Source organism: Aythya fuligula, chromosome 6 (assembly GCF_009819795.1).
Source record: "Aythya fuligula isolate bAytFul2 chromosome 6, bAytFul2.pri, whole genome shotgun sequence".
Taxonomy (NCBI): domain Eukaryota; kingdom Metazoa; phylum Chordata; class Aves; order Anseriformes; family Anatidae; genus Aythya; species Aythya fuligula.
This window is the reverse complement of record NC_045564.1, coordinates 23,052,551-23,061,826: the sequence shown is the minus strand read 5'-3', so window position 1 is coordinate 23,061,826 and position 9,276 is coordinate 23,052,551. Positions and strand designations below refer to the sequence as shown.

The window sequence follows — 9,276 nt, the reverse complement described above, 5'->3', positions numbered from 1 at the left end:
CCCTGCAGCCGTGGCGCGCCCCAAGCCCCGCCCACCCCCAGAGGCCACGCCCCCCGCGGCGCGCCGGCGGGCTCCGGGTGACGCGTCCCGGCCACGTGTGCGGAAGCCCCGGGTGGCACCGGGCGGGCCGTGCCGGGCAGCGATGCCGCTCAAGGCCGTGATCCTCATCGGGGGCCCGCAGAAGGGTGAGTGCCGGGGGGCTGCGGGGGGATAGGGGGCCGGCCCGGCCCCGCTGACCGCCCTGCCCTGCCCGGCCCTGCCCGCAGGCACCCGGTTCCGGCCGCTGTCGTTCGAGGTGCCCAAGCCGCTGTTCCCCGTGGCCGGAGTGCCCATGGTGCAGCACCACATCGAGGCGTGCGCCAGGGTACGGGGGGGTAAAAGGGAAGGGGGGAGGCTCAGGAGGAAACGGGGGGGGTCAGGGGGAAAGGGGGGAGCTGGGGAATAAGGGGGTGTCAGGGGGAAAGGAGGGGGGCTGGGGAGAAATTAGGAGGTTTGGGGGAAAAGGGGGGTGTTAGGGGAAGGGGAAGTGTTGGGGGAAATGGGGGGGCAGGGGGAAATAGGGGGGTTTAAGGGGAAAGTAGGAGGTTGGGGGAAAAGGGTGGTGTCAGGGAAAATGGGGGACCTAGGGGGTAAGGGAGGGGGAGGGGGGAAAGGGGAGGCTGGGGGTAAATTAGGGGGTTGGGAGGAAAGTGGGGGTGTCGGGGGAAATTGGGGACCTGGGGGGTAACAGGGTGTCAGGGAGAAATTAAGACGCTGGGGAGAAAATGGGGGTGTCAGGGGAAATGGGGGAGCCGGGGGGTAAGGGGGTGTCGGGTCCCAGCGCTGCCCCCCCGCTGTGCCCCAGGTGCCGGGCATGAAGGAGATCCTGCTGCTGGGCTTCTACCAGCCCCACGAGGCCCTCAGCCGCTTCCTGGTGGCGGCGCAGCAGGAGTTCAAGATCCCCATCAGGTGGGTGCCCGCCTGCCCCGCTCCCTGCCACCTTCCCTGGCTGCTTCCCCCTCTCAGCCCCCTTCCCCTCGTCCCCCCGCCCGCAGGTACCTCCAGGAGTACGCGGCGCTGGGCACGGCGGGGGGCATCTACCACTTCCGAGACCAGATCCTGTCGGGCGGCGCCGAGGCTTTCTTCGTGCTGAACGCGGACGTGTGCTCCGAGTTCCCCTTGCAGGAGATGCTGGAGTTCGGGCAGCGGCACGGGGCCGCGCACAGCTTTGTCATCCTGGGCACCACGGTGAGCTGGGAGCGGGGCTGGGCGCTGCGTGCCTCTGCCCTGGGTGCAAACTCCAGCGCTCAGCCAGCCTCGCCCCGCAGGCCAACAGGACGCAGGCGCTGAACTACGGCTGCATCGTGGCCAACGCTGACACGCAGGAGGTAGCTGAGGGGCAGGGGGTGGGCGGTGGGGGCCACGCCGCTCCCCTGGGCAGCGCCTCACCTCTCCCCCTTGCCAGGTGCAGCACTACGTGGAGAAGCCCAGCACGTTCGTCAGCGAGGTGATCAACTGCGGCGTCTACCTGTTCACGCCTGCCATCTTCCAGCACATCGGCGAGGTCTTCCAGCGGCAGCAGCAGGAGCTAGCGCTGTGAGAGCCCCCCCTGCCCCTGCCCCTGCCCCTGCCCCGCGTCCCTCCCACCCCCCCGCTCCCCGGGGCTGCAGCGGCACGCTCATCCTCCATTCTTTCTCTATCTTCTCTCCTCCTCTGCCATCACTCACTTGTTTCCTGGTCCTGCACCAGCTGTCCTTACCTTGGGTAAGTCCGTCCCGCCCCTCTGTGTCTGCGCTGGCTGCTCTCCGTGCTGCCCTGCCTGGCCCTGCGGCGTGCTTTCCTCCTCCTCCCGCTGCAGCCCTGCCAGGCTGTCCCCTCTGTGTCTCCTGGCCAGCTTGAGGCTCCCCTTCTCCCTCCCTGTCCTCCCACCCCATCCTCATGCAGCGCTGTGCAGGGGGCCGAGGGAGCTGTTCAGCAGGGAGCGTTCTGCTTCCCCTCCATCCCTTTCACCCTGCAAGCACCCGGCTGTGCAGCGAGGGCAGGACCCCGCATATTTCCTCCTACCCGGGCCAGGTGCAGCTCTTGCACCATCCGCTTCTGGCCCCAAGCTTGTTTCAGCTGGCAGAGCGGCTCCAGCCCTGCCTTTGGGACAAAGTGCACGGCCAGGAAGGAGTCTGGGGAGAGCCCCGTGGCCAAGGAGCCCCTCAGTTTGGGGTGGGGGGGGGTCCCTGGCTGGGGCGGGGGGCTGACGGTGCTCTCGCCTGCAGAGAGGAGAGCTCCAACGGCTGGCAGCGCGCCGAGGTGATCCGGCTGGAGCAGGACGTCTTCACCGCGCTGGCCGGCAGGGGCAAGCTCTACGTCTACAAAACCGACGGCTTCTGGAGCCAGATCAAATCGGCTGGGTACGGGCGGGGGCTGCGTTCGGACCCTCCTCAGCCCCGAGGGCCCCGCAGCCACAAGAACAGCCTCGCTTTCTGTCCCCCAGCTCTGCTATCTACGCCAGCCGCCTCTACCTCAACCAGTACAGCAAAACCCACCCCGAAAGGCTGGCCCAGAACAAACCCGGAGGCCCCATCATCCGAGGTACCCCCTGCCATCCCCCCAAGGGCCCTGGGAGCTGCCCCGTGCAGGAAAGGGACCCACGGGGCACGTCCTGCCCCGCTCACACAGCCCTGACCCCCTCCCCGCGTTGCAGGGAACGTCTACATCCACCCCACGGCCTCCATCGACAGCACGGCAGTGGTGAGTGCCGGGGGGCCCCGCGGGGCTGAGGGCGCCGTTTCCTGAGCTCATCGCCTCCCTCTGCCCCCGCAGCTGGGCCCCAACGTCTCCATCGGGGAGGGGGTGACGGTGGGAGCCGGCGTGCGCGTGCGCGAGTCCATCGTGCTGCACGGGGCCGCGCTGCACGTAAGTAGGGCTCGCCCCGGGGAGGGGGCGTCCCCCCCAGCGCCTCGCTGCCCCTCTCTCACCCCATCACCGCTCCCTGCTGCCCCCCAGGACCACACCTGCGTCCTCAATACCATCGTGGGCTGGGACAGCACCATCGGGCGCTGGGCGCGGGTGGAAGGGACGCCCAGCGACCCCAACCCCAACGACCCCTACGCCAAGATCGACAGCGAGAGCCTCTTCAGGGACGGCCGCCTCACGCCGTCCATCACCATCCTGGGTGAGTCCCAGCTGCAGCCTGGTTTCTGCAGGACGGGGCAGGGTCTGCTCCCCTCTTACCGCCCCCCCCGGCGCTGTCCCCGCAGGCTGCAGCGTCACCATCCCCGCCGAGGTGGTTATTCTCAACTCCATCGTCCTCCCTCACAAGGAGCTGAGCCGCAGCTGCAAGAACCAGATCATCCTCTGAGGTGGCTGCCTGCTGGGCTGGGGTGGCCTCTGCCACCTCTGTCACCTCCCGGGGGGTCCCAGCGCCCCGGGGGCGGGTGAGGAGCCCCCTGCCAGTGCCTGGTTCCTGCTCCCGACAGACATTAAAGCTGGTGAGCATCAGCCTCGCTTGCTGCTTCTCTCGGAGCACAGGGATTTGGGTGAGACGTGGGGACAGCACGTGGCTCAGGCGCCAGGCCAGCTGCTGCCAGGGGAGCTCCTGCTGCCTGCAGGGTCTCCGGCCCTGAGCTTTGGGTGCCTCTGTACCGAGGGGCAGTACCCACGGGGGCTTGGTACCCCGTGCCAGGCTGTCCCCCAGCCTGTGTCTCCAGTTTTTGGGAAGGTCTTAGAGTCATGGAATAGCCCCAGCTGGAAGGGACCCGTAAGGATCATCAAGTCCGACTCCTAAGTAGGAGTTTTGACCCATCTAAGAGGCGGGGGAGCTCTGACTGTGCCTGCTGTGCCTCCGCACCCCACCCAGCACCAGCCGGTTGCCAGACTCCCACTGTCAGCAGCGGGATTGCAACAGCCTGAGCTGGGCTCCTGCCTCCCGGGGCAGGGACAGCAGCGCCAGGCTGCTCCCAGGGCACCGGGCAGGAGGGCTGGCAGGGGCAGGCGAGACCTTTCCCTTTCCCCCCGTCCCTTCCCCGTGCTGTGCGCTCTGTGCTGAAGCCCCGGCGTGCCCCGAGCCCCTCACGGCCCCTGCTCTGCAGCAGGCACGGCATTAGGGATTCTCCATCCATCCCGCACCCCCCCAGCTCGGCGGATTTGCAGCAAATCCTTGCTCCCAGCCCTGTGCATTCCCTTGCCAGCTCTGCTGTGGTCCTGGGCGGGGATTAGCTGTTCCCTGACTTTAAGCACATTAAAACTCCTTCAGTTTTGCCTCTGCCTTGGATGTGCTAATTTCCGTGCCCTCTGGTGAGCACCCCTGCGCGGAGGGAAACTGGGCCAGCAGAGCTGCTTGCTGTCAGGACCGTACTTGAATTCTCTCCTCCGGCTCCCACAGCTGCCCTGTTTTGTTTTGGTACAGTTTTTGGGTTAGTTTCCAGCCCTGCTGCGGGGCAGGCAAGCCCTTGCCCCATCCAGCTCCCCCCTGCACACCTCCGCTGTGCTCCAGCTCCGTGCCGGAGGGGAGGAAGGAGTTAAAGGGGCCCCAGCCGAGGTGCCAGGAAGTCTGGAAGCGCTTAGGGTCGTCCTGCCCCAGCAGCTCTGATTACTTGGAGGCCAACATCTGGGCTGACAGGGGCCCCTCGCTGCAGGGGGACCCTGCCTGTCCTCCCCCTGCCCACCCAGGCGGGTGGTGGTGCTGGGAAAGCAGGGCTGGCTGCAGGGAGGGCCGCTCACCAACCCAAAAACCCAAGCCCAATCCTGCCAGGGAGGGATGCACACCAGTCCCAGCCCGGCTGGTTTTGCTGCAAAACGTTTAATCGAAGCGTTTCATACCGACACTTAACACGAAGCAGCCCCTGAGCCCTGAGCTCAGCGCCGCAGTCCCACGCTGCTCCCTGCCACAGGCTTCCCTCCTCCTCCTCCTCGCTGCCAGCTCGGTCCCCGGGGAGCACAGCTACACCGGGGAGGGGAAGAACCGCCCCACCTTCCTGGGGGAGAGGAGATGAGTCAGGAGCACCAGTCCTGCCCGCCTTGGTTCCCCCCAGCCCCCTCCAGCAGCACTCACGGGGGCCGTGCAGCATTGCCCACGCAGCTCCGCAGGGCGCCGGGGAGGCAGCAGGTCCCGGGGGGGCTCAGCTGCCCCCCGTGGGGCTCCGGGGAGGCGACAGGGTGGCAGAGGGGCTCTGTGGGACAGAAGGCAGATTTGGGGTTAGGGTGTCACACCCCAGCCCTGCTGTGGGCACAGGGTGGGGGTCCTATGGGCTCACCACGTTCACCCCCTGGGTCCGGGGCACTGGCAGGCGTTGGCACCAGGTTCTCCTGCTCCGTCCCCACGAAGCCTCTCCAGAAGTCGGGCGGCAGGGCGAGGAGCCGAGCCACCACCTGGGCACGGAGGGATAGAGCTTGGGGCTGCTGGTGGCACCGGGGGCACCGCCGGCACCCGGGGCCCCCCTCACCTTGCTCTGCCGCGGCGTGTCCTCCATGATGGCCAGCGGCGTGGGGGTGGCCGAGCTGTGCCCCACCAGCGTGGGGCCGAAGACACGGGACAGGTTGAGGATGTCCATCTTGCAGTCGGGGCTGCGCGACACCCTGCAAGAGGGGACGGGGGGAGTGTGCTGCCCGGCCCAGCAAGCCCATCCCCAGGGGATCCCATCACCACAGGGAGGTGGGCGCAGAGCCCCCTGAGCCCCTCACCTGAGCAGGTGCAGCATGAGGAAGGCCAGCGTGTCCCTGTTGGCCGGGGGCAGCTTGCCGACCACGTGCCGCAGGGCCGTGCTGCAGGCGGTCTCGTCGGGGATGTCTGCGGTGGCAGCGGGGTTTTAGCCGAGGATCGGCCCCAAACCCCACCCCGAGCCCGTGCTCGTCCCCCCGCTCACCAGCAGCCCGCAGGAAGGCCGGGTGCAGGCTGAAGGTGACCAGCGGCTCCTTGAGACCCCGCAGGAAGTCCTTGAGCACCCCGCACACCACGTGGATGTCGGACACGTCGCCCAGGCTGGGCAGTGCGCTGCCGGCACGCAGCAGCCGCTGCTTCCACTCCCGCACCAACGGCTCAGCACCTGGCACCCGGTACAACCCTGCCTGGGGGAGCAGAGGGGCTCAGCCCCGTGGGGAGCACGGCCTCACCGTGCCCCCTGGTGTCACCACCCCGTCCCCTACCTCGGCCAAGCCGCGCGTCTCCACCTCGGTCACACAGTGCACCACCAGCGCCGGCACCAGCGGAGGTGTCGGGGGCGCGAAGTCAGCCAGGACACCCTGGGGAGGACAAGGAGAGGGGAGGGCAGTGCTGGACCCACACAGCCCCAGTCCCCAGCCCTACATCATGCCCTAGCCCGTGCCGCCCTCACCTCGCGGGGCCAGGCGTGCTGGTGAGGCCGGGGTCCGCAGGGCCCGGGGCAGTGCGGGCGGCACTTGGTGTGCAGCAGCAGCTGGCAGCGCCGGCACTTGAGGGCGGCCTTCCCGAAACGGAGGCGGGAGCCGCAGGCACCGCAGGGCTCGGGGCGGATGACCTGGCGGGGGGGAATTTGGTCAGCACCCCCCTGAATCCCTCCTGCGTTCCCCGGGGTCAGAGGTGGGGAGGAGGCACGCACCGTTTTGGAGGTGAACTGGTGCTGGGGCTGCAGGAGGCTGGGTGGAGGGGAGGTGAAGGGGGCTGGTGCTGGCTGCCCCACAGGGCCGCCCTCGGTGTGGCTGTCCTGCCCCGGGGCACGGCCACCCGAATCCTCACTGGTGCCCCACGCAGTGGCCGGCTCTGCAGAGAGAGGAGGCAGTGGAGGGGACCCCATAGGCAGGGGGCCACAGTCCCACCACAGTGGGAGCAAGCATCCCCCAGATCTCCTCCCTCCCCTGTGATGGCAGCACCCCCAGGCTGGCCCCACACCCCCCGCCCATGCCCCCCATCCACGACCTGCACGCGTGGAGACGCGGTGTCCCTGGCGGGAGCGGCGGGGTGGCACCAGCACGGCGGGCGGGAGGCTGCCAGCAGGCTCCGGGACCTCAGCAGGAGGGGGTGCAGGGGGCACAGTCACCTGCTGATTTAGGGGGGCAGTGAGGATGTGCCCGGCTGCAGCCCCACAGCGCTCCCCAGGAGCTCTGTGGTCCCGCACAGCCAGGGGTGCTGTCACCCAGGACAGGGGGACAGGGACTGCGGGGACCGAGGTGCACCCCAAGCCCTCGCAGCCCTGCAGGACCAAAGGACGCGTCCTCCTGTCTTTCTGGCACCGGGCCCTGCATCCCCACTGCCCCCAGCCCTGCCCAGGCTGCTGGGGTCCCTACTCACGCTGCTCGGGGGTGCCACAGAGGAGCGGTGCCGCTTTGCCACCACCACGGGGCCGATCTGCGGGGCCAGGGACACACGCTGGGGACAGAGAGAGGGAGGGGGTGAAGGGTGGGCAGGGAGCCTGACTCTGACCCTTGAGGCCCCCAACATCCACACACCAAGAGCCCAAAACGAGCGCTCTCAGCCCCACGGGGTGCATCCCGTGCCCTTGCAGCACCTGCCCCACAGCTGGTACCGTGGGGGCCGTGCAGGCCAGGCCTGCAATGCAGAGGTGCGAGCGGAGCTGCGCGCAGGATGCCCGCACGTGGGGATGAATTATTGAGGAGCCCAGCTGGGCCGCGGCGCAGGGTAATGGAGTTTCTATTGATCCAGGAGGTTTGCTGCGAGACGACGCTCCCAGCCCAGCGCCGATAAATTACCCCCCCCGCCAGCCTCCTGGCAGCCCCACGCTCCCCTCCTACCTGCCTCTCCTGGGCTTTGCGCTTCAGGGCCCGCGCCACCGTCACCTCGACGTCCTGGAAGGCAGAGGGGGTGCTGGGGGCTGGCTGGGCCGTGTGGGGCGAGCAGCACCCCGGTATTTGTGCTCTGCCACAAGCAGGACAGGGAGCGGGGTCACTCCTTACCACATCATCCTCGGTGCGGTCGTAGCTGATGTCCGAGTGGGACAGGAGAGACTGGCACGAGTCGTCCACCGCGGATGACCTGCGGGAAGAGCTGGGGCTCAGCACAACCGGGGCACCCCCAGACCCCAGCCAGCACCTGGGGCACCTCCGCAGAGCCTGAGCGTGCCCCGAGCCCCCCCAGCCCCTCAGAGGAGAGGGTCAGGGGACGCAGGGCCACCAGCTTTGCTCACCTCCTGCCCGGTGCCAGGGTCACCCCGAGGCGCCGGCCAGCCAGGGCTCTGAGGACGGAGCACTGCTCCCCATTTCCCCACGGCTCCTGCATCAACGACTCGAAGACCAGCTGGAGTTTGCGCTCCTGCAAGCCAAAATTGGGCAGCAGTGAGGCCGGCAGCCCCCAGTACCCCACTTCACCAGCCGCCGGCCCCACCGACCTGCTTCTCCAGCTCAGCCTCCGCTCGGTGCCGCTTCTTCATCTCCACCTCCACCTGGTTGCGGGCGTGCTTCAGCTTCACCTCCAGCGCCGCCCGCTCGGCCTCGGCACGGGCCAGCTGCTCGCGGGCTCGCCGCCCGTCCTGCTCCAGCCGGCGGCATTTCTGGCGCGTCGCCTCGAAGCAGCGCGCGATGCGGATGTAGTCTGGGGGCAACACGGAGCAGCACGCTGAGCGACCCCGCACCCACACCCCGCACCCCGTGGGGAGCCCACACCCGGGGGCCGCGCGCTCCCACCTTCCTCCAGGCTGCCGCCCAGCTCCAGCAGCTGCAGCGCCCGCTCCAGCTGGGCCAGCAGCCGCCCGCAGCGCTGCCGCAGCATCCCCGCACCGCGGCACGGGACGGGGCGCACCGGGGGGGTCCCCAGCCCCGCGGGTCGCAGGCTCCGGGCAGCGGCCGCCGCGCTCCGCCGTGCGCCCCCGGGCTGGCGCGGGCTGCAGGGGGCCGGGGGCCCCTCCCGGCCGGCCTATGTGGGCCGGGGGTCGGGGTGGAGCCCGGCCCGGCTCCGCCTCCCCCCGCCCCGACGGCTGCCGGAGCAGCGGGGCTGGGGGTGCCCCGGGCCCCCCGGGAGCGGGGAGCAGGGGGGTGCGCGCTGGGTGCGGGCTGGGGGTGCCGGGCGAGATGGAGGTTGGAGAAAGGAGGTGTGGGGTGTCCCGGGGGGGCGGCCCCACGTTTGCCAGGGGGGGTGCTGCTGGCGGTGTGGGTGCTGCGGGGAGAGCGCAGGCGATGCCCTTGGTGGGGGCGGAGGAGCGGGTGTCCTTGGCTGCCTCGCGGCGCCGCTGCGTGCTGGCACATGGCGCGTCCCCGGCCCGCTGTCCCCACGCATGCTAAGTGGCTGGTGGGGACATCGGGGTCACCCCGGCACCCAGCACCCAATACATCCTCCTGCCACTGTGCCACCTCTCCACGTCTTGGCTGGGGGGGTGTCTG

The 9,276-nt window shown here is 69.4% G+C and overlaps 2 protein-coding genes across 3 annotated transcripts; one reads left to right on the top strand and one right to left on the bottom strand.

The window, feature by feature from the left end:
- The first annotated feature begins 107 nt into the window (after positions 1–107).
- Positions 108–3,471, top strand: GMPPA (GDP-mannose pyrophosphorylase A). Its single transcript, XM_032190611.1, has 13 exons — positions 108–185; positions 267–364; positions 845–948; positions 1,035–1,227; positions 1,308–1,367; positions 1,445–1,575; positions 1,729–1,743; positions 2,247–2,381; positions 2,465–2,562; positions 2,675–2,721; positions 2,794–2,886; positions 2,977–3,145; positions 3,231–3,471. The coding sequence occupies exons 1-13, from the start codon at positions 143–145 to the stop codon at positions 3,329–3,331; spliced, it is 1,287 nt and encodes a 428-aa protein (XP_032046502.1). The 5' UTR covers positions 108–142; the 3' UTR covers positions 3,332–3,471.
- On the bottom strand, positions 3,281–8,668 carry LOC116490957 (rac GTPase-activating protein 1-like). Of its 2 annotated transcripts, XR_004253434.1 has the most exons (17): positions 8,584–8,668; positions 8,289–8,491; positions 8,088–8,212; positions 7,858–7,936; positions 7,696–7,749; positions 7,235–7,312; positions 6,863–6,983; positions 6,546–6,706; positions 6,303–6,464; positions 6,115–6,210; positions 5,835–6,036; positions 5,653–5,758; positions 5,415–5,547; positions 5,226–5,340; positions 5,024–5,141; positions 4,792–4,946; positions 3,281–3,306 (listed from the first exon to the last, which is right to left on the bottom strand). XR_004253434.1 is itself a non-coding variant. In XM_032190610.1 (16 exons), the coding sequence occupies exons 1-16, from the start codon at positions 8,666–8,668 to the stop codon at positions 4,913–4,915; spliced, it is 1,872 nt and encodes a 623-aa protein (XP_032046501.1). In that variant the 3' UTR covers positions 4,756–4,912. The 2 variants fall into 2 exon arrangements, 1 of the variants encoding a protein (XP_032046501.1); XM_032190610.1 differs by lacking the exon at positions 3,281–3,306 and having other exon boundaries at positions 4,756–4,946.
- Between the last annotated feature and the right edge of the window lie 608 nt (positions 8,669–9,276).

What these genes read in the sequence shown, in the direction of transcription:
- GMPPA (XM_032190611.1), top strand. Translation starts at nt 143, where the DNA reads ATGCCGCTCAAGGCCGTGATCCTCATCGGGGGCCCGCAGAAGG. An exon ending in AGCCAGATCAAATCGGCTGG is followed by an intron (nt 2,382 to 2,464) that starts GTACGGGCGGGG and finishes TCTGTCCCCCAG; the next exon opens with CTCTGCTATCTACGCCAGCC. An exon ending in CCATCGACAGCACGGCAGTG is followed by an intron (nt 2,722 to 2,793) that starts GTGAGTGCCGGG and finishes CTGCCCCCGCAG; the next exon opens with CTGGGCCCCAACGTCTCCAT.
- LOC116490957 (XM_032190610.1), bottom strand. Translation starts at nt 8,668, where the DNA reads ATGCTGCGGCAGCGCTGCGGGCGGCTGCTGGCCCAGCTGGAGCGGGCG. An exon ending in CTGTGGCACCCCCGAGCAGC is followed by an intron (nt 6,984 to 7,234) that starts GTGAGTAGGGAC and finishes CTAAATCAGCAG; the next exon opens with GTGACTGTGCCCCCTGCACC. An exon ending in GGCAATGCTGCACGGCCCCC is followed by an intron (nt 4,947 to 5,023) that starts GTGAGTGCTGCT and finishes CCTCTCCCCCAG; the next exon opens with GAAGGTGGGGCGGTTCTTCC.